The sequence below is a fragment of the Zonotrichia albicollis genome, chromosome 2, assembly GCF_047830755.1.
Source record: "Zonotrichia albicollis isolate bZonAlb1 chromosome 2, bZonAlb1.hap1, whole genome shotgun sequence".
Classification (NCBI taxonomy): Eukaryota; Metazoa; Chordata; class Aves; order Passeriformes; family Passerellidae; genus Zonotrichia; species Zonotrichia albicollis.
In genome coordinates, this window is record NC_133820.1 from 1,441,184 (window position 1) to 1,467,626 (window position 26,443).

Here is a 26,443-nt window from a genome sequence, read left to right on the forward strand (position 1 = left end):
AAAAAGCGCATTTCTCCCTAAGCAGGGGCAGGGGAGGACTCACTGCCGAAGCTGGAGGAGATGGTGGAGTGGCTGGCTTGGCTCTGCAGTGTCCCGGAGGGGCTGGGTGAGGACTCATCGTCCGTGTCATCGCTGTCAAAGGGCACCAGCTCCCTGTTGCCGCCCTCCACGGGCTCCGAGAGCTCCAGCGAGGAGCCCGAGATGGAGATGTGCAGGCAGGGCTGCGGCCCCGCGTCCTCGGGCTGCGGCGCCGGGCCCAGCTCCGCCGAGGGGCTGCCCAGCTGCTCCGCCCGCTCCCTGCTGCCACCAGGGAGGGAGAGAGGGACAAAAGGGAGAGGAACAGCTCCAGCATCGCCCTGACATCGCCCTGAGCCCGCAGCACCTCGGGGCCGGCATGCCGTACCTGTAGGCGCGCTTGAGGCCGGGCACGGAGGCGATGCAGAGGATCCTGGCGGAGCAGACGGCGATGCAGGCCTCCACCGTGGGCTCCTTGCGGATGCTCAGCAGGCAAACCTGCCCCACGTAGCCGTCGCTGTTGCAAACCCAAACCTCGTGCGAGCTCTCCGGGCTGCCGTGGCTGGGAGAGGCGCAGGAGAACTGCGGGGGAGCACAAGGTTGGGTGATTCAGGGGGGATGCAGGAGCTCCTGGCAGCATTGGAATGGGGGGGACCTGTGGGGTGCCTGAGCCCAGACTTTGAGTACCTGCATCCCACTCCGCGTCTTCATGATGGGGATGGCTTTGAGGAACTCTGGGTCCAGGCAGTTTTTGCTGGAGGCTGGGAAGATCAGATTGGGGGATCAAAAGGGGTCTGTAAAAGCGGGGTGGGGGGATGCCAAGCCCAGCACCATGTCCAGCTGCCCCCTCCCTGCTGTTACCCAGCTTTTTCTTGGCATCCTCGAAGGCTTGCTCGAAGCCGAGCCGGGCGTCGGGGTTGGGGAACTCGAAGATGAAGGACTCGGTGCCGTCAGCCTTGGTGGTGCTGAGCTCCACCTTGTTGGGGGGGAAGGCCATGCTGAAGGACAGGGACTGCTTCTCCGACAGCTCCCGGTGGATGGCGGCCATCAGGTCCTTGATCACGTCATCCAGGCCCTTGGGATGGGGACAATGCTTCAGCTCTCAGGGACAGGCTACCACAAGGCACAGGCTTGATAACCCCCTGTCCATCCCCTGGCATCCTTCAGAGGCTGCCCCAGCCTCTTCTGTGGCTTCAGGGTGCTTATGGCCACCAGCCTTGCCACAAGCTGTCCCCTCTGGCTGAGGACATGCTGTGTGTTCCACTGGGACATATCCAACCAGGGGACAGCCATCCCCATACCTGGTGGGGGAAGCTGAGGGTCTCTGACAGCTTGCTGACTTGCCCCAGCGTGTTGAGGTCTTCATCCAGGCGGCTGATGCTCTTCTGGATGCTCTCCCTGTTGGTGGCCTGCGAGGCACCTGTGCGGGGACACACGCACGGCATTAACCCCTTCCTCCCTGGCGCTGCCAGCCAGGGGCAGCCATGGGTTTTGGGGTGAGATGGGACACCCCAGCAGGCGGTGACAGACCTTTGACAATGTCCACATCCTCCAGGGGCAGCTTCCAGAGCAGCTTGTACTTGCTGGCGGTGTCGATCACGCTGGCTGCCGTGTACCTGGGAGGTTGGGGGGGATGGCCGAGCTGCACCCACAGCCACAGCCCCCAAAGCCAGGCCAGCTGGCAGGGACACCCAGGGGGTGTCCCCAAGCCTGGGGGTACTCACAGGCTCATGGAGCTGCGGCGGAGCGAGCCCGACTTGCGCTTCAGCGTGGTGCACACCAGCAGGTCCGAGAAGAGGAAGAAGGAGCGGTCCTTCTTCCCACCCACCGCCTTCTGTGGAGCAGTGGGAGACACCGGGGGGTTAGTGACCATCTGTGCTGGGACACGGCCCTGCCTCAGTTTCCCCATGTGCCGCCTTGCCATCTGTCTGCTCCATCCATCCATCCATCCATCCATCCATCCATCCATCCATCGCCTCCCATGGACACACAGGCACCCCATGACCTGCACTCACAGCCTCCCACTGCCCACCCAGAGGGTCCCATTTTCCCTCAGATCCCACTCTTACCACTTCCACCACCATCTCCTGGCGCAGGAACCTGCGGAGCGGAGCCTGGAGCTGTGGGGACAAGGACAGCCACGGTTGGGAAGGCACTGTGGGGAGCTTTGTGGCCTTCATGCATCCCCCAGCTCAGAAATGGAACCCCAGTCCCTTCCCAAACCCCCAGGGGCCCACAAAGACCAAATGATGATGGGGAAAGCTGCACCTGGAGGAGCAAACAAGTGACCCAGCCCGGGGTGACCCAAGAGAGCAGAAATGAGGACATTTGGTGGAGAAGGAAAGCGTGACCGCATTCAAGCCCCCCCCCCAAACATACATCCTCCATCCCTTCGATGTGGGACTCGATCTCCTGCACGATGCGGGCGTTCCTCTCCACCTCCTCGGCGCTCTTCATGCCCTTGTTGATCCTCTCCGCCACCTGCTTGATGTTGCGCTGGGCGTCGATGAGGAACGGGTGGTCGGGGTGGTCCTCGGGCGTGTGCTTCAGCAGGTCCTGCCAGGGGGGGACATGGCCAGGCTGTCACCTCTGGCAGCACCAGGGTCACTGCCCCAGCCCCTCACACGCTGCTCTGAGTGCTGGGGGTGGAAGCAGCCCCAAGGAGGGGTGGACATGTCCAGCAGAAAGGCTGAGGGTAAGGGGACAGCAGGGGGAGTGTCCTCAGAGTGACCATCTCCAGAGCACACCTGGGGACACCAACTTTGTGACAGAGGGTGGGAAAAGGGGTCAGGAGAGATCTGAGAGCCCTGAAAGCTGCGTGGAGGAGAGGAGGAGCCGTGGCCTCCCCGCTGCTGGTGTGACACTGCCACCCCCCCGGTGTCACCCACCTTCACCAGCAGCTCGTATCGCGGGATCCTCTGCACAGGCTTGATCATCAGGTCTGACAGGGCCTGCTTCTCCTTGTTCTCCCGCATGCTTTGCTGCAAAACAGCCAGGAGGGACAGGGATGGGCCCCCCGGTGGCACACAGCAGGGACACAGCCTCCCACTGAGCCAGGATCACCCATTTTGGTGTGGAGTCCAAACCTCCACACCACCCACACTGATTCCAGTTCACCCCTCTTTGCAACAAAACCAAGGTGTGTGGGGAGGAAATTCCAAGTCTGGCAATAAATTTGCTCCCATTCTGCCTGGCTCTAGATGGTGGCCAGGATTTCTGGAGGCAGGAACCAGACCCACCTCCAGGAACTTCATGAAAGCCGGCCGGGCTTCCTTGGCGATCCTGACGGCGTCCTTGGCGTTGAGGAAGTTATCGATGTAGGCAGAGTAGATGTTCACCAGCACATCCTTGGAGAACTGGGTGGGGGGAAAACAGGGATCCAGCATCATGGATCATGGGAGAAGCTGCCCCAAGGGTTAACTGTGGCTCTGGGCTGGCGCAGGGAGGGCTCACCCGCTGTCCGCCCACCTCGATTTTTCAGCCCTGACGTTTGTGCTCCCGAGGCAGAAACGCGGAGCTGCAGAGCCAGCCGGGAGCAGCAGCTCCCACCCTTATGCTAAGCAGACAGCAGGCCTGGAGATCATCTCCTGCTCTGCATCCCAGGCCTGCCTGGCCCATCCTTTCATCCCTGCCCTGCCTCCTGCTCCCAAACCTCTGCTCTGGGGCCGTGCCCAGCAGCGGGCACGCCCGCATTCCCAGGGGAATCACCCCGCCAGGACCCACCGACTGCACCAGGAGGTCGCCCACTTTCTGCTTCTCGTGCCAGTTCTGCACGCAGTCGTGGATCTGCTCCAGGAACTGCTCGTGGTGCTCCAGCAGCTCGGGGATCTGGTCGAAGATCTCGTCCACCAGCGAGGGGTCGCAGAGCAGGGAGTTCTCCGGCTGCTTCAGCGGCTTCATGTACCCCTGTGGGCGGGCACAGGCACTGGCACCCATGGGGGTTCCCTGTCCCTCCCCAGCCAGTCTGGGTCCCTCAGCCCATGTAAACACGGGCATGGATGGCACCCTGCAGCAGGGGCTTCCTCCAGGGACCCATCGGCAGGACCAGAGTGGTTTTGTAGCCCAGCCCTCCTCAGTGAATCCCCAGAGCTGTGTGGGAAGAGGGACAGCTCTGCACCAGGAACCTGCATGGCACAGGATCCTCTGTCCCAGGGCCTCCAGAGCCATCTTTGCTGCCATGAGCCTTCACCACCTCCATCTGCCTGACCTAGCTTGGAAATCACAGCAACACCAGGATCCAAATGCCAGAGTGTTCCTGTGGGATTTAGGGTGTTTGGCACCAGGAGGGGCTGGACCAGCAGGATGCACCCACTGGGTCACGCCCTGGACAACCACCACACAATGGCCAAGGAGCAATACTCAGGGCCAGCAGGTCCCCAGCAGGGCTGGTGGGTGGCTCTGCTATGAAACCCCTCTCCTCCATCCATGGAGGATGTGGACATTGTCCATGGATGGGGCAGAGCTGCAGAGCGCCCCTGGAATGGGAGACATGGATTTGCAGGGGATGCAGCAGGATGTGGAAGGTGTCTCAAGCCTTGCCACCCACTGTCTGACCAGTTCAGGATGCTGGTAGCTGTCAGGATGTGTGGAGGACCATGGAGCTGAGCAGTGAGGACAGGACCCATCTCCAGTGGCTTCAGAGCTCTCCAACCAAGCTGGTTAAGGAGGAGTCATTCCCCAGGGATCACTTTCCTCAAGCTGATGCCAGATATCTCGTGGAAAGATTTGGTCCAAGTTAGAAGGACCAAATCCATCCTGAGGCTCCTAACTCCCTTCACCTGTCCTGCTGTCTCCATCACCTGCAGCAGGAGCTGGGATGGACTGTGCCAGGCATTCCCACATTGGGCAGAGGAGCATGGCAGTAGTCACTGGGTCCTCCCTTCCTGCAGCACATCTGTGTCCACCCTGGGGGCATCCTTGTGGGACATTTATGGGAAGAGCCCAGGCAGGGTGGGATGGAGTGCCCCATGCCCCTGGGGACTGTCACAGATCCCACAGGCCCTGCTCAGGGTGGGATGGAGTGCCCCATGCCCCTGGGGACTGTCACAGATCCCACAGGCCCTGCTGCAGGGTGGGATGGAGTGCCCCATGCCCCTGGGGACTGTCACAGATCCCACAGGCCCTGCTGCTTTTGCAGAGCTCAGTTTTTGGTGTTTCCCCCCCTGCAGGGATGTGGCTGGACAAGCCACACCTCGGCCAGGTGACGTCTCCAGGGCGTTGACTGTCATTAACCTGCTGAAACACCTTCATTAGCATCTGAAATGGTAAATGTGGGGTGGGCCCTCGGGCCAGGCTGCTCCAGGGGGTTTGGAACCAGCTCAGCAAAAAAAGCCTGAGAAAAACCTTTGGCTCAGCTCTGCAGGTGACGATCCCAGCAGGAAACGGGAGCACGGGGGAATGGGGAATTTCAAGGGTCCCCCACCGTGGCAGGCAGCACGAGGAGGAGATTTTGGAAGGCAAGCACGGCAAGAGGCTTGGGGACAGCTACCTGCCAGGTGACAGCACACTGGGAATGCCACAGGCTCGCTTTGGGCATGGAGGTAAATCCTACACCCCGTTCTTGGCACCGCTGTCACAGCTCTGCTCCCGCTGTCCCCAACATCCCCCCGGTGGCACCCAGCTGGTGGCACATCCCAGAGCCAGGATTTGGGGTGACAGGGCGGATCCTGGGGGAGCTCTGGGGTGTCACACCGCGGCCGTGCCCCCTTACCTGCATCAAGGTGCGCAGGGACTCCACGTAGGACTGCTCGGTGTCCAGCAGGGTCATGATGACGTGTTTCCTCATGTCCTGCCGGGGGAGAACACACACGGCAGGTTTTGGGGTGAGCGGGGCCCGGCTGGGGAGGCTGAGCGCCGGAGAGCCCGGCTGGCGTCCAGCTCCCCTGCGCTGCCTCTGCAGCCCGATGGAGGAATCCGGGAGGATTAGGAAGTACATGACACCGAGCGCACAGACGCCTGCTTTGCTCCGCGGCCGCGTCAGGAGCCCGCCCTGGAGCTCACAGCCCTACATGGGTCGGAGCCGGAGCCCTCTGGAGCGGCTGCGAGCGGACCCGCAGGAATTCGCCTCCCGCCCCGCGCCCCGGGCACCCTGGGGCAGGACCGGCGGTGCGGGGCTGGGAGCCCGGGGGCCACACGGGCCGGGGTCTCCTTGCCGTGGGGCTCGGGGACCCCTCCTGTGTGCAGCTCAGCCTGGGGGCAGTGCTCCAGGGCCCAGGGAGTGAGACACCCCAAAGGTGTTGGGAGTGGGATGTTCCGAAGGCTCTGGGAGCAGAGACACCCCAGAGGTTCTGGGTGTGAAACGCTTCGAGGCTGCTGGGTGGGAGACACCCCAAGAGATTTCAGTGGGAGATGCCCCAAGGGCCCTGAGATGCAGAAATGCTCCAGAGGTGCACTGATACCCCACAAGTTTTGTGTTTGGATACACCCCAGAGATTCTGGGTGCAGAGACACCCCAAAGGTTCTGCATGGGAAAGAGAGACTCCAGGTGCAGACACATCCCAAAAGCTTTTGCTGCAGAGATGCCCTGGATGCACAGATACCCCAGAAGTTTTGCATGTGCAGAATCTCCAGAGACCCTGGATGTGAGACACCCCAGATGTCCTCAGTCTTGTGGGATGGGCCCCTGGACACGTGGGGCTGTGTCCTCCCCAGTGGGACACAATGAGCTGTGACGCTGCTCTGCAGCCACAGGAAGAAGTTTGGCCATCCTCACCATGGAGAGAGCCCACCATGCCCCTCATGGTGCCCAGGGAGCAATGGAGAGGGATCCTGGCCAGATCCCGCTCCAGGACAGAGCTGTGCCTCAGTTTCCCTGCTCCCCACCGGGCTGCTGATGGAACCAAGCATGGAGGAACCTCTTCTCTAGAGCCAAATACTGGTGACGGGTCCAAGGCCCTCCAGGAACCAGGAAACCATGGAGATATTGGGAACACCAGCTGAGACCTCCCCACTTGCATAGAGAACGCTCTCACTGCTGGATTAATTAGCTGTAATTACGGATGGATGGGTGCTCACTGGAGGATGGAGCTTAGGGGAATCTGACCCCCCAACCTGCCTCAGTTTCCCCAACCCTCACCCAGCCTGTAGCTCCCTGCTGGTCCTGTTTTCCCTGGAGCTGTCCCAGGGTCAGACCCAGGAGCTGCCCAGGCTCAGCTGCACCAGCAGCACTGGGGACACGCAGGATGAGGCCCAACTGTTGGCAGGGGGAATTTTTCCACCCTTACAGCACCAGCGTTACCCCGGCAGGGGCAAATTCCCACTGGGACGAGCAGAGCTGGGGGAAAGGCAGGATGTGCCCCACTGCATTCCTCACCCCAGCCAAGCCTCTCCGCTGGGGGGCTGAGGATGCTTCAGCCTCCATCTGCTCTCCCTGGGGACACCCCCACCTCATCCCGGCCTCATCCTGCTCAGCACCCTTGGGATCAGCCCCTGGAATCGGGTATTCCCCACCATCCAACACCTCCGCGGTGTAAACCAGCCCCGGGGGGGCGGCGGCAGCGATGGCTCCGGGCCCCCCATCGCCCCCTCCGGGCGGGAGCATCCCGGGGCTGTGGAGCCGAGGGCGAGGATGAGGATGGAGGCACGGGGATGAGGATGGAGGCACGGGGATGGGGATGAGGATGAGGATGGAGGCGCGGTTGCCATGGCGGCGCAGACCCCACAGGTGCCGGGTACCGCACACGTGTCCGATCGTGACGCATCCCCGCGCCCCCGCCTCGGCCCCGCATCCCCCCGGCGCCCCCCCGGGACCCCCGGGCCATCACCTCGGTGCCGCCGCGGCCGCCGCAGCCCTTGTCCGGCAGCTCCTCGGCCGCGCCGCTGAGCCCGGAGGTGGCGAAGGCCGCGTCGATGCCGTCGCCGATGTCCCGCATGTCCTCCAGCGCGATGGTGAACTGCGCCAGGGTCCTCACCATCTGCAGCATGCGGCTCCCGGGGGTCGGTCCGTCCCTCGCGGCCCGAGGAATGGCGCAGAAATCCCTGCGTGTGCCTCACCTCCCTGCCGCGATCCCCAGGTGTCCGCCCCGAGCGGGATCGCTGCGCCGGGATGCGGCGGGGAGGGGAATAGGAGCGGGGCGCTATTTATATCGCCGTGGATGTGGAACCGGGGGGATGTATGGAAAGATGGAAAGATGGAAAGATGGAAAGCCCTCCCGCAGAGCGGCAGCGGGCTGACAGGCTGCGCCTGCGTCCGCGGCCACGCCAGGGTCCCCGGCCCCCGGAGCGGGCCAGGCACGGGCGGGAGGCTGAGCCGAGCCCACACAGACACACAGGGATGCGGGCAGGGCCGGATCCCGCCCAGGGATGCGGCTGGGAAGGCTTCGCCCAGCGAGGATGCTGCGGGGGAGACGATGCTTTCTTGGGGCATGGGATTTTTAGGGATGGGGGACGCACGGTGATGCGGGGATGCTCGGCATCTCAGGGACTCCGTCCCCCTCCCTGACCTTGCAGGCAGGGAAACTGAGGCACGCCCCCTTCCCCCCCCCCCCCACGGCATCACCGCCTCGGCACCCACATCCCTGCTGGCCGGGTGATGCATCCTGCCCAGATCTGTTTGTAACGCTCCCCTCCTGCTTCGTTAATTAAATCTAATTAGCCGCTCACCCCGTTTCCACAGCAACGGCGTGCAGCAGGGCTGCATCCTTGCATGGCAGCCAGTAAATTTCCTCTTGGAAGTGAGGATGGTGAGCACCCCACCCCGGGAAGGGGTCGTGGCAGAGAAAGGACCCTCGGGGCAGGCAATGGGAGCGGCAGGAGCTGCCAGTGCACCCCGGGATCGGGGCAGGGAATGCGAATGGCACCCAGGTAACGAGGCTGCTCTCAGGGCAGCAGCAGCAGCTCCTGCTCCCACAACTGCAGTGCCCTGGTCATCCCAGCTGTTGGAATGCTGGGTTTATCTGGTTTGCAGTCCCAGACCTGAGCTCTTCTGGGATCCAACCCCAGACCCATTTCTGCTGTACTCTCAGATTCCTTTAGGCTGCCATCCTAGAACCAGTTTTGTTGCAAGCTTGGATCCATCTGCATTGCAATTCCAGAGCCATCTGGATTGAAAACCTGAGTTGCTCTGAGCTCCAGATTCATTTTGGTGGTAACCCCAGACACATTTGGGCTGCAATTCCAAACCCATCTCAGTTGCAATCCTGAGCATATCTGCATTGTAATCTGGGATCCAACAGGGAGAAAATCCTGGGCTCTGCTAGAATCCTATTGCAAACATGCTTCTGTTGCAACCTCTGTTTTATTAGGGCTCCAATTTCAGACTAATTTCTGTTGCAATTCCAGATCCATTTGGGTTCCAATCCCAGAACAAAATGCCTTGTTAATCTGGGTCCGTCTGGATTCCAGTTCCAGGCCCTTCTGCTTGCAGTCCTGGGTGTTTTGGGGTTGTAGTCCCAAACCCACCTTGGCTGCAGATCCAGGCCCAGCTGGGCTGCAACACTCCGGGTTGCAATCCCAGACCCATTTATTTGCCATCCTGGGGCCATTTGGGTTCCAACCCCAGACCCATCTAGCTGTAATCCCAACCCCACACCTTTGCAATTCCAGAACCATTTGGGTTGCAATCTCAGACCCACCAAGAATTCAAACCTGGCTTCAGCCGCACTGCAATCCCAAACCCATCTGTGCTGCAACCCCAATCCCATTCCTTTTGTAATCCCAACCCCATTCCTGCTGCAATCTCAGACCCAACAGGGAAGCCAGCCTGGGTCCATCTGCATGGCAATGCCAGATCCATTTGGGCTGCAATCCCAGACCCACTCCTGTGGGAATCCTGGACCTGTTTGGGCTGTAACCACAGATCCATCAGGGATGCAATCCCAATCCCACTCGTCTTGCAGTCCTGCACCCAACAGGGGTGCAAACCTGGGTCCAACTGCATTGCAATCCCAGATTCATTTGGGTTGCAATCCCAATCCCATTCCTTTCACAATCCCAGGTTCATTTGGTTTGCAGTCCCAATCCCATTTCTCCTGCAATCCCAGGTTCATTTGAGCTGCAATCCCAATCCCATTCCTCTTGCAATCCTGGACCCACCAGGGATGCAAACCTGGGTCCCACCGCATTGCAATCCCCAATCCCTCTGGTTTGCAATGCCATTCCCACTCCTCGGGCAGTCCCATCCCGTTCCTCTGCAGTCCCCATCCCGTTCCTGTCCCGGTCCCTGCCCGGTCCGGCCCCCGCTGGCCCCGCCGGCTCCGCCCGCAGCCGCTCCCCGAGCCCTCCCCCGGTACCGCCCGGCCCCTCCATCCCAGCAGAGCCTTTCCCGCTCCCCTTGGCTCATCCATGCCTTCATCCCTCCCGGCGTGTCCCGGGATCACTGCAAGGGGACTCGCATTCCTGCCGCGCCTCCCTCCCGCGGGTCCGGACCCCAGGGGATGTGACCCGGGCTGGCTGCGGAAGGGTTAAACCCGTCCTGCCCGGCGCAGGGAAGGATCCAGGCCGAATCCAATCCCGCTGTTCCTTCGGGGTCCCCTCTCCATCCCCCCGGGATGCGAGCCCGCAGCGATGCCGGCCGGCCGAGCCCGGACCCCCCTGCAGGCGGCCCGCAGCCCACAGGAAATTCCTGGGAGTGTTTGGCCACTCCAACAGCGCTGCCTATTTTTAGGGCTGTCTAAAATATGAGCCGGTTATTTTTAGCAGCGCGGCTCTTTGTAAACACCTTTAGATTTCCTTTCGGACCGGCCCCTGTTGGTTTTTTTTTATTCCCAACCTGAGCGTTTCCTCTCCCAAAAGCCCAAACCCTCCTGGGAAACGCCAGTTCCTTGGGATGGAGCCAAGGGACTCATCCCCCTTCCCAAGGCTTGTGCCAGCGTGGCAAAATGCTCCTGAAAACTCAAAGGTGGAGAGGATCCGGCACCAGGGTTTGGGGGTGATTCAGCAGCACCCCAAACCAGGCATGGGGGCCAAGGAAAAGCCTTTTCCCCCAGCTTTCCCTCTGACACTGGAAATACAGCCCTGAAGAAGGATGGGAACTCCCCCATCTTGATTTATTTTATTTTTTAAACTAGGTTCAGCGAGCAACCCCATCATTTCGCTTTTCCCTGAGCAGGAATATCGATGCAGGAGGAGTCTGAGCATCCCCAGGGATTTGAAAACACCCTAAAACATTTGGAAAAGGCCATGGCATATTGTACCCTGCCTCCACCCCCGCAAACAAAGAGCCATGGATGGAGGAAAGTCCTAAAACATCCATTTTTAAAACAAACAAAGGCCAAAGGGAGAGTAGGAATGTACATTCCAGGAGGGATCACACAGATTGTGGCCCCTGAGCCCCTGCACACATCAGTGCATGGAATGATGATGATTCCAGCCACTCTGAGCACTCCCCCCACTGTCCCAAACCCTGGGGATTGGGTTGGTGTGGGAGGATGTTCCTCCTGCTGTCACCCCACCTCTGGGATGCTAAAATCACATCCCATGGCAAGGAGGATCTCTGCATCCCCAGAGATCATCCCAAAACTCCCACAGCACTCAGGGTTTGTCCCTCTCTTTGGTGTACACTCACCCAGCCGCAGCCTGAGCGAGCTGCAGCAGGGATTTTGTCCCTGAGATCCTGTTCTGGGGCAAAAATATCCAGATTGAGGGGGGGAATGGAATGTTTCAGACCACTTTGGGAGTGGGATTTGCTGCTCGGGGCCCTCCTGCAGCTGCTGAAGGAGGAGCTAACCCTGCCTCAAGCAAAATTATTCCCACCCCTCCAAAACATGCCAAAATTTTCAGAGTAAGTAAATACAAGTTGTTTTTCCCTTAATTACAGCTCGTTCCTGCTGCCAGCTCCTGATGGGAGATTCTCTAGGGTGTCACAGCAGGGTTGTGCTCGGAGCTGCCTGAATCTTGGCACCTCCTTGAGCCCAGCATTCCCAGCCTGAAAGAATCTGGAATTTCTGCACCTTTTCTCTCCCTGCATGCTTGTTCCCAAGGTAGATCCCACTAGAGGGAGCTGGGACATAGTGGGAGCCACTGGTCCACGGGGACAGCTTGACAATTTCAACACATCCTCAGCTCTATTTCTACCAAAACTCCAGAAAGAAAAGGCTTGGAAATAACCTGGACCTGCTCTCATCCATCCCAATGCAATGAGCAAACACCTCTGCAACAAACAGCATCATCCTGGCATCTAAAACTTCCTGCCCCTGGCTGGCACCATCTCCCAAAACAGGATGGTGCTATTCCATCCAATCCTGTATTGCCTCCATCACTCAGCCTCTGGCAGGAAATCACTCGAGGGGAAAAAAAAAATCACATTCTGTCCTCTTGGGAAGTATTAAAGCAGGAGGTTGGATTGGTATAGGTGGCCATTTAATCTTAGTACGTACTGTATAGGTGGCCTTTGAGTTATAGTGAAATCTATGTATTGTATAAGTGGCCTTTGAGTCACGGTGGGTTATATGTATTGTAATTGCATAATTGTTAAAAGAAAAGGGGGAAATATAGGTGGCCATTGAATCTTAGTATGTATTGTATTTTGAGTTATAGTAAAATCTATGTATTGTATAGGTGGCCTTTGAGTTATAGTGAAATCTATGTATTGTACAAGCGGACTTGCCCCAATCCTGGTTGTTCTAGATGGGCTGCAGCTGTGATGTCCTGTGGGTGGCAGCTGTGGCCACTGAAGATAACTGGGATAAAAGGGGGTGGTTGGCTGCTCAGGGAGAGTCTTGGAGGGGCCCTGATGGAGGAGTAGGAACAACACTGCTGTGAGGAGCTGCTTGTGAGAAAATCACCCAGAAGGTATGGGACTCTAGAATTAGGATAACAGCAATAGGATAACAACAACCTGGGTTTTGTAGGGTTTCAAACCTAAGCAGCCTTTCCCTTGGGATCAGTGATGCTCTGCCCTAAGCCCCACAAGTGCCATAAGCCAGTGCCATCCCTGGGTGCCAACCACCTCCATTCCATGGTGCCAGTCACCTTTTTGGGGCATGTCAGCCCATCCCCGGGTGCCAACCATCCCCATCCCTGAGCACAAGTCATCTCTTTTTCCAGGTGTCACCCCATCCCTGGCTTCCAATGCCTCCCTCCCTGCTACCAGCCTATCATCTCTGAATCACAGCCAGCCCATCCCTGGGACCACCAGGTGCTGGGGAAGCCAGTGCCATGGGAAGAGGAGGACCTGTGGCACAGCAGAGGGAGCCTGCCCAGCGCCGCAGGGAATCACATCCGGGGCTGCTTTCCCTCCCTGCCCAGCCTCTCCCTGCTCTCCCACGGGTAAGCAAAGTCCGAGCTGCTCTCCACAGAGTAACTTCTTGAAAGGAAATCAGAGCATAAATCAGCAGCTCTGATTCAGCCCTGCTTCAGTTACTAATAATATTCCCGTGTTTATTCGCAGGCCCGGGGCTGGAGATGTTTGCTTTTCCCTCGGCCGTGGTTTTTCCCAGGCTCGCAGCTCACAGAGGAGCATTGATTTGGTCAGGGATGCTCCCATGGAGAAACCCAGCAGCACCACTCCTCTGGGATGAGGAGGAGGAGGAGGAGCAGGGCAGCCTCAGCCCCAGCGCACGGGAATTCAGTTGTTTTCCCTTCTTGGACTTCTCGGCCGCGGTGATTCATCCCGGGAGGACACGGCCTGGCTGCAATTCTGCTTTTCAAGTGTGAGAAAAAAAAAAGGGGGGATAAAAAATAAAGGAGTTGGGGCAAGTTTCCCAAGGCAGGGTGGAAGGATGCTGGGCATCCCTGGGCTGCCCAGGGGAGCAGCAGTGCTGGGGCAGTGCCAGTGGGATGGGGAAAGGGGAGCTGCAGGAGATTCATCTCCCAAAGCAACAAAATCTCCTCCTCTAAATGCACAGTGGGGCTTTTCCTGTGGGATTTTCACTAGAAATTTTCACCAATGGCACTGGGGTGAGGGGTTCACCCCTCTGCCAAAACTCAGAGCTCAGGATTGTGCTGGTGCATCTCCTGCATCCTCCCACAGATCCCCCCTCTCCATGCCCCCCTTCCCACCCGGCTGGAGATGCTCACCCCAGTTTAACCCTCCCCAGCGACCATCCATCCCCTGGCCCGTCTGCAGAGCCCTCACAAGAGCAGTGGTCCAGGGCAGAGCTGGGGGCTTGTGGCCCCCCGTTTGCTGCCAGCCTTTGCCGAGTCCTGGAGCAACTTTCACCAAATATGGAAGGTTTTTTTTGCCTCCGGTTTTCGGCACGCAGGCCGCGGCCCAAGAGCGCAGCTTTCCAGATGCTGAGGTCAGCCCAGCTCCTCTTCCCTCCCCCTGCTCCTTCCCTGCTGCCTCCCAGTGGGCTTGGCCCTGCACCCACCAGGACAGGAGCAATTCCATCCCTGGATCCCCCACCCGCATCCTCTGCTGCTAGCACAATCCTGACCCCACATCCCACATCACCCCAAAAGCAATGGTTATGAGGATTTGGGGGGACAGGGAAGGCAGGGAGAGGGGTACCCGATGCTGGCACTCCCTGGCATCACTGCTGGATGCCAGCCTGGCACAGGAGGGTGGGAGGTGCCCTGGCTGCCTGCTGGAATGGGGCCAGAAGCCTCGGGACAGGCAGGAGGGAGCCAGCCTGGCATGCAGGGAGTGATGGGCACAGGAGGTGTTGGGTACCCAGGAGATGATGGGGATGCAGGTCTCCACGTGGAGCCAGAATTCCAGGCACACCCAAAGCCAAGAGGTGTCCAGGAGTCAAAGATGATGGATGCTCAGAAGCTGATGGCTGCTCAGGAGCTGCTCTGGAGTCCATGGGCACCCAGAAGCCAAGGGGGACTCCCTGGGTACCCAGGAGCTGATGGATGCCCAGCATCCCAAGGAGACTCTGGGCACCCACAGATCCACAAGCACAAAGGAGCTGAAGGACACCCAGGAGCCAACAGACACTCACAGGCATCCAGAGGCCATGGGCACCCAGGAACTGATGGATTCCAGCATCCAACAGGTACCCAGCAGTCCATGGACACCCAGAAGCACCCGGGCACCCGGACGGGATGGGGATGCAGGAGCTGATGGATTCCTAGGATCCAACAGGTGTCAGGAGTCCATGGACACTCACAAATCCAGAAATAATCACAGGCCCCCATGAGCTGATGGTCCCCCAGGTGCCATGGGCACCCAGAAATGTCATCTAGCTGCAGACAGATAGCCAGGAGCTGACAGATGGATTCCTAGCATCAAACAGGTGCTAGGAGTCCGTGGGCCCCCACAAATCCACAATGGACACCCAGAGGAGGCAGGAGACCTGACCACCCCATTCCATGCCCCTGCCAGGACCTCGCCTGGATCGATGCCTGGAAGCAGCTGAGGTACAGCCACCAGCCCTCACCCAGCTGTGCCCCACAGCCCCCCAGCTCCTGGAGCTCCCCTCACCCTGCTGCAAGCAGGGATCTGGGGATGGGGGAAGCACAGAGCTCGCCAGGAACGCCCACAGCCCACGTCACGTCGCAGCCAGGGCGAGAGGTGACAGCTTCCCTGTCCCTGTCCCACCCTGGGGAGAGGGGAGCAGGGGGTTCAGCATCCACTGACCTGCGCCACGTTTGGCCGATGCAGGGACGAGCTCCCTCTGCGCTCACCGAGGCTCTGAGCCATCTACATCCCATCTCACCGGGGTTTTGGGCAGCCCAAAGAGCACCGAAAGGACCAAACCCGATCCCCTACCGCTAGCGACGGTGTTTCTGCCGAGGGGTCAGGATGAAACTCTTCCAAAAAAAAAAAAGAGTAAGAAGAGGGATGCCAAATCAGGGCAGGCCAGCGAGTCTGCTGCTACTCCAGCTAAAAAAAGCAGGAAACCATATCCCAGGCTCGGAGATGCCAATCTTCCCATGCAAACAACTCCCTTTTTGTTTTTTTTGGAGAGTATCAGAGGGCTCAGGAACGGCCAGTCACAAATAGCAACTCCACGGCACCACCAGGAAACCTTCTCCAGCCCCATGCAGGGATGCTGGTGACCCCACAGCAGGATGGTGGCTTCTCCAGGGGCACCTGGTGGTGGCTGTCCTCTCCCTGGGATGGTGACTCCTCCAGAGAGAACCTGGTGATGGGTACTGGCATGGGTGTCCTTTTCCCAGCACATCCATGCAGGGATGTCCTGCTGGGGCTCACTGGCGTCCTGGATGTCACTGGTGGGTGGAAGGTGGTGGTGGCCATCTCCTGGTTCCCAAAAAGGGATGTGCCTGGGGTTTCTGGGATAATGCAGGACATGGGGTCACACAAGCCCAACATCAGCTCCTTCCACCACTGGGATTAAAGGGATTCTACTCACAATACTCTGCACAATGTACGGGGGAGCAGCAGGCTTGGGATGGGCCCTGGTGCTGAGGGCAGGAGCTGGGATGGGCCCTGGTGACCAGGGCAGGAGCTGGGATGGGCCCTGGTGATCAGGGCAGGAGCCAGGATCGGCCTCCTGTCCCCCGGAAGCCGAGCAGCTCCAACGGGAATTCGCACCAAGAGGGAGTTACTGGAATACTTTTACCCAGATGCTGATTTTCCTTCTCCTTCCCATTGGCCAGGCTGCAGTTCCCAAAGAACCAAAAGCAAACACACTATTTTTAGAGAAGAGTTCATTTACTGGAGCCATTCCCTTTGAAATTCCTCACTCATCCTCTCCATGGAAACCAAGGGAGTCCGGAGAAACAGCCCCACCGGGACCAACCACCAGAGCTTTAAAAAGAGCCACACTAAGGGAGAGGGGGTGGAAGTGACTGACTTTTCCTCACTGGACACATCCTATCCTGGAAGCACCATGGTGGAAATGGCAAGGCTTTTGTTTTAGAGGGCTCTGTCTGTGCAAGCCTTCAGGAGGAGACATCCTGGAAGATGGACCAGGTTCTCCTGGAAAATCATGGACATCCTGGAAGATGGACCATGTTCTCCTGGAAAATCATGGACATCCTGGAAGATGGACCATGTTCCCCTGGAAAATCATGCCTGGAGACTGTTGTCCAGGATAGGTGGTGGGAATGGGTGGAGAGGGATGGCTGGATGGGAGAATGGACATGGATGGAGGTTGATGGGGATGGATGGGTGGATGGATGGGAGTCTCCTTCCCTGTTTTCCAGGAGTAGGAGATTGTCCTTTTCCCTGTTTTTCAGGGCATGCTCTGAGAGAAGAGGAAGCTGTAGAGGCCAAACCCCAGTGCTGCCTTGCTGCACCTTTCCTTCGTGTGAGGGCACCTCCATCTCCATCCTGGATTTGGGAGAAGCTCCTGCTGCAGCTCTGAAGCTGTGGGATGGCCCATGGGAGCTGCTGTGACCAGGTGAGGGAGCTCAGCAAGGGGAGACCTCAGCACATCACCTGTCTGGACACTCCCATCACATAGGGATCATTATCCAGGGGAGTATCAGAAATATGCCTGGGAAAGGCTCTAAATCAGAGTGGGAGAATCACAGAGTGGTTTGGACCAGATGGCACCTTAAGTTCATCTTGTTCCTACCCCCTGCCATGGGCAGGGACACGTCCCAATAGAACAGGTTGCTCCAAGCCCACCCAGTCTGCCCTTGAACGCTTCCAAGGATCCCACAACCCTTGCAATGATGGATTAGGGCTGCAGGAACAGCTCTGAGCTTCCATCCCAGCTGGGTTTGGCAGGAGGTTACCTGGAGGTTACATCACAGGGAGGCCGACCTGCTGCTTCCCTGGCAAGAGCAGATGGAAGAAGGAGGCCACCTCCTCCCAGGGGCTTTGCAGGCATGTGATTTTCCATGGAAAAGCCCAGGCATCTGTGCACAGATGCAGGCAGGGTGCAGGCAGGCTGCCCAGTGCATCTCTGAGAATCCATCCCTGCACCAGGGCCTCTCCATACCCCGTGTGTGCATCCCTGCACCAGGGACCCCTTCCCTTAATAACATTAAGTATTTAGAAATGCCACTAGGTGCCACAGCCTCATCTTGGGGACCTGCCAATGTCCCCAAGGCAGCACCAGCCAACGCTCCAGGAGGTTCCTCATTAACCCATTTTAATTACAATGCTCAATGGTTTCATAGCACTTTCCAGCCCACGATCAGAGAAGATAAAAAACTAAACCTAAACTGGTCCATCAGGCAAAAAATGCTGCCATATTCCCCCTAGATTCCCTTAGTGAGTGTCCCTGTCTCCATACCCCCTGTATGTGTATCCCTGCACTCCGGGACTGGACGTGCACACAAATCCCAGGGATTTCCCTGGATGCACAGGCCCCAGATCCATCCTCTCCCTCCGTGCCCACCCCATCCCCAGGGAGCTGCTGGTGCATCCCAGCTGCAGCACTGTGGGTCCCTCCAGAGGCTGGGAGCCCATTCCAGCCTCCCACCCTGGCTCCAGGGCCTGGATGCTGCCCAGAGCCTGACCTTTGGATCAGGCCAAGGCCAGCCCCCAGCACCAGCTCAGCCCAGGGAGAACCCTGTCATTCCAAGGCTGAATCCTGCCCCACACCACCAGCACAGGCCTCAAAGGATGCACATCCCTTGTGGATCATCCTCCTTCCCCCGGTGGAGCTCGCTGCCTAATTAATTAGAGTCTTTTAATTAAAGTGGAGGGACAAGGGACAAAGCAGCCCTGTTCAAAGAGCTGGCAGTGAGGAAGGGGAGGGGCAGAAATGGGCAGAGTTAAGGCGATTTTGGGCACTGGGGAAGAGTAAAAATTGGGCAGAGTTTAGGGGGTTTTGTCAGCAGGGAAAGAAAAGAGGTAAAAATGGGCAGAGTTAAGTGAATTTTGGCACCGGGGAAGGAAAGAGGTAAAAAATGGGCAAAGATAAGGGATTTTGGCACAGGGGAAGGAAAGAATAAGAAATGGGCTAAGATAAGGGATTTTGGCAGTGGGGAAAGAAAGAGACAAAAATGGGCAGAGTTAGGGGGATTTGGGCTGGGTCACCCCCCTGATGCCAGGGTCAATCCATGCCACTGGCAGGCAGCATCCCCTGATCCCAGCCTCAGTTTCCCCCTGCTCCATCCCACCTCTATGAAGGGCTGCCTCAGTTTCCCCCCACACCATCCCACATCCCACCTCTATGAAGGGCTGCCTCAGTTTCCCCCCAGTCCAGCATTTCACTGAGCACAGCAGATCCAGGGACACAAAACCCGGGCAAACCATTGGAGCAGGGAGAGGAGAGCCAAGCTTTGCCCATTCCCACCTCGCCCCTGTAGCTGCTTTAATTAATCAGAGATTCCCAGTAACACCAAAAAAACTGAGATAACTCCCAGCCACAGCCCCCAACCTGGGGATTCACGCAAATGGAACAGAGGGAAACTGAGCCCAAAGATGACAAACTGCAGGAATATATGGCCAGTGCATGGATCCGGCCTCTGAGCTGTCCCCACAGCGAGGAGGAGCCTCTGGAGGAGGGGGATGAGCCGGGAGGGAGGATGCAGGGGAGGAAATGTCCACAAGCTTCCCTGGGAACGTGACCCCGCCGCTCCCTGCGGGATCCCCTCCGTCCCCGATGGCTTTTCCGGGGTGCGGCCGCCCCACTCGGGACCCGCAGGTGGGGAAGGCCGCGTTCCCACGACTGCCCTGCTCCCCAGAGGTGCTATATTTAAATCAATATTTTCCTGTTTAATCCAAGCGCTGCTAGGTCAACAAACACAGCAGGACAGCGAGCATACCTCATTTTCCATCCTCAGATGGATTCGGCCGTGGGGGGAACAGAGATCCGAGGGGTTGCCAGTCTGGCATCCCGAGCAGCAAGTGGACCCCAAATCCATCCCAAAAGTATCCTAAATGCATCCTGGCTTGCTGCTAGGCTCTGTGGGGCTGCACATAGGTGCACACACATTGTGCTGCCCATTCCAGCAGCTTTTGGGATGCTGGAAGAAGGGAAAAGTCTTTATCTTGAGTTTTGGGGTTTTATTCTCCAGATCCACCAGAGTGGGATGTGCAGCTAACAACCCCCAAGGAATTAAAAGCCTGGTGCCCATCATCAGGCACAGGGTGAAGGGGTTCTGCCCCCAGGATGAACTGGATGGCTCCAGCCCCATGGAGAATTGCTGGAAAGCACCCAGTACAAACAGTGCTGCCCCTGAGGGAGAACACACCATTGCCTCTCTGGGTGGGATGTGCCAGATGCACCTCTGCAAAAGCCACTACCAAACCATGGAGCTAGGAAAATATCCTGGGGGAATGGTGCTGCAGGGATGCTCAACCCCGAGGGAATACCTTGAGGTGAAAGATTTTGGGAGAGGATATTTTAAGGGAGCATCACCCCAGAGGTGCCAGACCCCATTATGAATCCCTTCCCAGTACAGTCTGCTGGAGATGGGCACCATCTCACCATCACCAGCATGATAGGAGATGGATGCTCCCATCCCACAAAATTCCCAAGTGGATGTGGCCATTTCCCCATACAGACTCACTGCCTTGCAACGCTGGCCCTTCCCATTGAGTGAGGGAGGGGAAAAGAATGTAAAAGTAAAAAATAAAGGAGATTTCTTCTCTGCTGATCAGGGATAAATCCATGATCCAAGCCAACCATCCCAGTGCCAAGTTATATCTGGTCCTTGGTGCTCTCACTTACGATTAAAGCAACCCCCTTGGCCCTCCCCCAAGCAAAGCTGATGCCATCTGAAATAAAACATCCCAGCTCCACCATCTAATAAATCAAAAGGAGAAATAAAAATCCTGGTTTCAGTTAGGATATGGCTGGAGCACAAAGAAATCCCAGGGCAGGGGAGAGATTTGAAGATACAGCTGTGGTGTTGCCCTTAAAAGGGAAAATTCGCACCCTGTTCCCCGGGGCCGGAGGGTTCAGGCAAGGTGAGGAGCAGCATCCCCAGGGTCTGCTCCACAGGGTGGCCTGTCCACCTGGGGACATGCTTTCCAAACAGGGCTCCCAGCTGGCAAAAATCCACCCAAAATCATCCCAAAGCTGGGATCAGACCAGGGGTGTATTGGGTGTGGGGTCAGCAGAGCATCCCTGATATTGGGGCCATCATGTCCCAGCCCCAGGACACCACAGAGACCTGCCTGAGTAAGAAATATCTCTCTATAAATTATTGAGATAAACCATATATTATATAAACTAAACATATTAATTATTTAGAAATGCCACTAGGTGCCACAGCCTCATCTTGGGGACCTGCCAATGTCCCCAAGGCAGCAGCCAAAGCTCCAGGAGGTTCCTCATTAACCCATTTTAATTATAATGCTCGATGGTTTCATAGCACTTTTCAGCCCACAATGGAAGAAGACAAAAACCTAAACCTAAACTGGTCCATCAGGCAAAAAATGCTGCCCAAAAACTCACCCAAAACATCCTCGAGGATGTTTCACACAGTGGCCAAGAGTGGCCATCCTGTTCTCAGCCACCCACGGTTGCTGTCTGGCAGGAGAAGGAGCTGGATGGGGAGCAGAAATCCCTGGAGAATATTTTGAGGGGAATGTTGCTGCAGGGATTACTGATTCCAAGAGAATAACCTGAGGGAATGATGCTGTGGGGATGCCAGACTCCAGGAGAGCCTCCTGGGAGCAATGCTGCTGCAGGGCTGCTGGATCCCACGAGAATATCCTGTGAGGAGGATGCCAGATCCCAAGAGAGCACGCTGGGAGGAAGATGCTGAGGGATTTTGGGAGGATCCAAAGAAAAGCAGCCTCTCTCCACACAGCTCTGCCCTGGCCAGCAAGGGTTACACCGCCAGGCTCAGCCCTGAGGACTTCGCGCTTGGCTGCTGCTGGAAGGGAATGGTCCAGCCCATCCTCTGAAATCGGTTTGGAGCACGGGAGAGAGCCCTGGCAGCGTCATTCCTGCGAGCTCTCGGCAGATCCCCCACGGGAATGGGTATTTCTGGGCTTCTCCCAGAGCTATTAAAAGCCCCGTGGGTGCTGGCACTGCCGTGCCGCAGCAGGAGGTGATGCTTCCAAGCCCTTCCCGGCACAAACACCCCGTGTGATGGGAACCCAAGGCTACCTTCAGCCAAGGGGCCAGCGATGCCAAAAACCCATCCCAGGAGAGATCCCAAAGCACGCAGCTGTGCTCCAGGGTGAGCAGAGCACCTCCACATCCCCCAGACTGTGCCAATTCCTCCCCAGAGAGGATCAAACTTTCACCTATCAATCAAATATTCAGTGCACGCACAAAAATATTTTTCCCCTTTTTTCCTACGCACCAGCATGGCAATGCTCATGATCCCAAGTAGAGGGATGGTGTTTTTGGGGGGGGAAAATGCAGTTTTGCTCAATTAGGGGCGTAGCATTTGGATTCCCAAGCAGAATGATTGTTGCTCAGCCTTCCCAGCCAAGGAAAAGGCAATTTTTGGTTCAGCATCTCAGTGATGGTCCATATTTATCAGTACCTTAGGTAGCACCACTGAGAGATTTTATACATAAACATAATACATTTCTAAAACCCTCTTCCACCAAAACGTGGTGCTGTTTAACCTGAAAACTGCTTTTTCCCATCCAAAAGTCACCTTTTCACCAGGGAGGTTGCCCCAACAAACAAGAGCTCATCCCCTGGGGAGCAGCAGAAAGGGCTGGGGGGGCTCTGGGCCATCCAGCAGTGCCTCTGCAGATGGGAATTCGTCCATCCGCCACAAGGGACACGTGACAGACCCCAAGGCCACCAGTGCTCTGGCTGGGTGGCGCACCCCATGAAACAAAGGTGCTTTTAGGATGCATGGGCACTTACCACCTGCGGCTTGCTCCTGGGGCCGTGTTCGTCGGGCAGCCGCGAGCAGCGGGGCAGCCGGGGCGGTGGGGCAGCGGGTGGCGAGCGGGGGCCATCCCCGGCAGCGGGGGACGTGTCACCTGAGTTGAGGGCCAGCATGTACCGCTTGGTGACATCCTCCAGCGAAGGAGGCTGCAGGCTCGGCAAGGATTTCCCGGGCGAGCGGCCGGCGGCCGGCGCAGGGAGGTGGTGGCCGGAGGGGACGAGCGGCTCGGGGACGGCGATGGGGACGAAGGTGGCGGGCTCGCTGGTGTGCCGCACGTGCTTGGCGGCCGGGCGGCCCTTGGCGAGGACGGCGGGCGCGGGGGGCGGCTGGTTCTCCTGGTGAGCGGCGCGGTTGGAGCGCTTCTTGGAGCTGCGGCGGGCCACGCGAGGGGACAGCACCTCGGCCAGCTTGGGGTCGAAGCCGTAGCCGCGGCCGGCGCCCGGTGCCGCGGGCTGGGCGGAGAGGATGGGCTCGCTGCTGGACGGGGGAATGCTGGCCTCCAGCTCGCTGATGGCCTCACCGGGACCCTCGAAGGCGCCAGGTGCCAGCTCGCCACGGCGGCTGGGGTCGCTCAGCGACTTCTTCTTGATGGTCTTGCCGTTGGCCTTGTCGTCGCCCAGCTTGGCCATGGCGCCGGGCTGGCTGACGATGGTGCGGATGAGGCTGCTGTAGTCGCGGGGCCCATCGCTGCCCAGGGACAGGTCGCTGCCCGCGCTGCCCGCGCTGCCCGCGATGGCGGCCGGCTGGGGGATGCCCGCCTTGGCGCTCAGCGAGCCCAGCAGGTTGCTGTCCACGGAGAAATTCTTGGCCTCCTCCGCCACCGAGCGCCTCCGGTGAGGCATGGGGTCGCTGAGGGAGCGGTAGGGCTCGGTGCCACCCTCGCTGCCGCCCTCCATCCCATTGGCGCCCGCTGACGGGAACTTACGTCGGCGCCGCAGGCTGCCAGGGGTGCTCGGCATCTCGGCTTTGCCAGCTGGAAGGTCTTCAGCCACCGCCACTGGGTGAGCGGGCAGCGGCGTTTCAGAGCCGCCCGCTGCCGGCCCGGCACTGGGCAGCATCCAGGCGTCCACAGCCTCGTGCCGGCCTTGGAAGGGCATCCCCACGGGCTCCGGCTCCGTGACGATGCCCTCGTCCGTCACGCTCGACTCGTGACCCGACAGCTCCTCCACGGATTTACTGTGAGGGAGGTTCTCCTCCAGCTCCACGTCCTTCAAACACCGCGTGCTCTCCACCTGTCCCCGAAGGGTCGTGTCCGTCGTCCCCGTCGTCGGTGCCACCACCTCAGCGCCCTCCACACCTCCGCTGTCCTTCTGCTCGGCGGCAAAGCCGTAGTCCTGCTGGGAACCCATCCTGCTGATCTTCTCAAACACCTGCCTCGCCTCCTGGATGTACTGGTCCTGGATGACCATGGGGAGAGGATCCTCGTCGCCCTGCTGTCCCCCACCTGGAGCCACCCGGTCCTGGCTGTCCGTAGAGGCCAGGAGGAGCTCGGAGGAGCTCTGCTTCATGGTGCTCTGCAGGAAGAGCCGCCGTGTCCCGGATTTTTCGGAGCAGGTGAAGGACTTGGCGCGACGCAAAGTGGCCGTCAGGTCCTTGAGCGTTGGCCGCTCGCCCGGCGCCCAGCGGGTTTGGGGATGAGCGGCACCGCAGCCGCCTGGGGAAGGGCTGGCACCGCTGGAGCATCCATCAGAGCCCACGTCAAGGCCGATCCTCACCCCCTTCTTCTTCACCTTCAGCTCTGAGAGGTCCGATTTGAGGAAGCTGAGCAGAGTCAGGGTCTCGGTGGCGATGTCGGGGTTGGACAAGGACTTGCGGTGCTTGGCCCGCTCCCCTTCCAGCCCCGGCTGGTGCAGGCTCTCGCTCCCATAGTCCGGTTTTGCCTTGGCCACGCTCTGGGGCAGCTTGGGCCGGACGCGGACGCCTGGCTGTCCCCAGGCCAGGCCATCGCTGGCCCCAAAACTGGGCGATCGATAGATACCGTAACCCGCCTGGAGAGCCCGTCCTTGGCCGGGCCAGCAGACTCCAAACTGCTCCTCTTCCTTCAGCGTCTCCGTGCTGGAATAGCGACTGCTGCTGCGTGACCCGCCGGGGCTGCCGAAGGGCAGGATGTTCACCTTGGAGACGCGGGCCACCATGGGCAGCGGGTGCCGGGGGACCACCCGAGCGCAGCCTTCGGCCTCGGCATCGCCATCCTCCGTGCCCTCCTTCTTCTTCTTCCGCGCGGCGCGGGGCCGGAGGGCAGCGCTCTGCCCCTCGCCCTCGCTGCCCGATGAGGCGCGGGGAGAACGGGCCGCCGCGGCTTCATCGTCCCCGTTGGAGCGGGGTGATGGGGAGGAGGAGGGTGGTTGCGGTCGAGCCGAGTTATGCCAGGAATGCGGGCCGGGCTCCGGCGGAGCTCCGCGGGGAGAGCGGAGCGCCGGGTGCGGGACGCGGCTGCGGGGCGGAGGCGGCGGGGGAGCTCCGCGGGCGCTCCCGCTCCCGCTGCCGCTCCCGTTGCCCATCCCATTCCCGGTGGCCGCCGCGGGCTGCCGGCAGCTTTCCCCGAAGAGTTTCCGCATCGCCGGGACGCTGGGCCAGCGCGGCGGCTCCGCGTTTAACCCCGGGCCCGGCGGCGACGGCGGCGGCGGCGGGGGCGGCGGTGGAGCCGGGGACGGCGGCTGAGCCCCGGCATGAACCGGGCCCGTCGGCTCCGGCTCGGTGAAACGAAGCGAAAGCTGCCGTACCGACGGGGCCAGGCTGCCAAAAGCCCGGCCCGGTTGTTGCTCCGCGCTCGGCGCTGAAACTTTCCTAGCCGGGAAGAAGAAGGAGGAGGAGGAGGAGGAGGAGGAAGGCGGGGAGGAGGCGGGCAGCAGGCACCGAGCCGCCGCTACCCCCCGGCCGCTGCCCCCCTCCGCCATTGTCGGTGCCCCCCCGGCGCCGCCGCCGCCTCCGCCCGCCCCCCGGCCCCGCCGCCGCCGCGCCCCGGCCCCGGCCCCGCCGCAGGCACCGCCCGGCCCCGCTCCTCCTCCGGGCTGCCGGCGGGCTGCATCCCTCCCGCTTTGTTTTCTCTCTCTCTCTCTCTCTCCCCCCACCCCCCCACCCCTTCTTTTTTTTTTTTTTTTTTGGCTTTTCCTCCTCCCTCACCCCCTGCTTTTTTATTTGTTGCATTCAAATAAACTTTCCTCCCCGGAGGCGGGGTTTGCTCCCGCAGAGGGGGAGGGTTGAAGTTTTGCTCCCTTTTAAAAATTATTTATTTAATTTTTTTTTTTTTTTCCTTTGGAGAGGATGAGGAGGGAGAGGAAGGCGGCTTTACAGCTGCCCTCTCACTCCAGGGCTAAGCAGGAGCACCTCGCACCCCCCTGCATCTTTCACCCCCCTCCCGCATCCTTCCTTACCCCCTGCATCCTTTCTTCCACATCCCCCAGCATCCTTCATCCCCCTTCCCTTTTATAAAGTGGCTTATAAAAAAGTGGGAGAGCAACTTTTTACATGGGCACATAGTGATAGGATGAGGGGGGACAGCTTTAAACTGAAATAGGGGAGATTTCAGTGGCATATTGGGAAGGAATTGTTCCCTGTGAGGGTGAGCAGGCCCTGGCACAGGGTGCCCAGAGCAGCTGTGGCTGCCTCTGGATCCTGGCAGTGTCCAAAGCCAGGGCTTGGATTAACATGGGATAGTGGAATGTGTCCTTACCCATGGCAAGGTGTTGGAATTAGGTGGTCTTGAAGATCCCTCCCAACCCAAACCACTCTGTGATTCCCTCCATCCCTTCCCACCTTTTTCCTTTTAGAGGGAAACAGGACAAATAGCCAAAAATGTGAGTGCCAGTGAAAGATTCTTCCCATTGCAGCAGATTCCTCCAGACCCTGCTTTGCTGCTCGTCTCAGGGAG

At 59.1% G+C, this 26,443-nt stretch overlaps 1 protein-coding gene across 4 annotated transcripts in view; it reads right to left on the reverse strand.

Annotated features, from left to right (window-relative positions):
* ARHGEF17 (Rho guanine nucleotide exchange factor 17) overlaps positions 1-25,625 on the reverse strand; it is a 29,305-nt gene extending 3,680 nt beyond the window's left edge. For 2 of the 4 annotated variants that reach the window (XM_074530709.1, XM_074530690.1), the window contains exons 1-14: positions 22,548-25,625; positions 5,726-5,803; positions 3,739-3,921; positions 3,255-3,371; positions 2,904-2,996; positions 2,395-2,571; positions 2,085-2,135; positions 1,740-1,849; positions 1,546-1,631; positions 1,317-1,435; positions 877-1,090; positions 703-776; positions 404-597; positions 44-297 (exon numbers count right to left, since the gene is read on the reverse strand). In XM_074530709.1, the coding sequence (XP_074386810.1) occupies positions 44-297; positions 404-597; positions 703-776; positions 877-1,090; positions 1,317-1,435; positions 1,546-1,631; positions 1,740-1,849; positions 2,085-2,135; positions 2,395-2,571; positions 2,904-2,996; positions 3,255-3,371; positions 3,739-3,921; positions 5,726-5,803; positions 22,548-25,469 (4,672 nt within the window). In that variant the 5' untranslated portion in view covers positions 25,470-25,625. Of the gene's footprint in view, positions 1-43; positions 301-403; positions 598-702; positions 777-876; positions 1,091-1,316; positions 1,436-1,545; positions 1,632-1,739; positions 1,850-2,084; positions 2,136-2,394; positions 2,572-2,903; positions 2,997-3,254; positions 3,372-3,738; positions 3,922-5,725; positions 5,804-22,547 lie in introns of all 4 variants that reach the window. The other 2 variants (XM_074530685.1, XM_074530700.1) reach the window with 2 other exon arrangements.
* Positions 25,626-26,443: the final 818 nt, after the last annotated feature.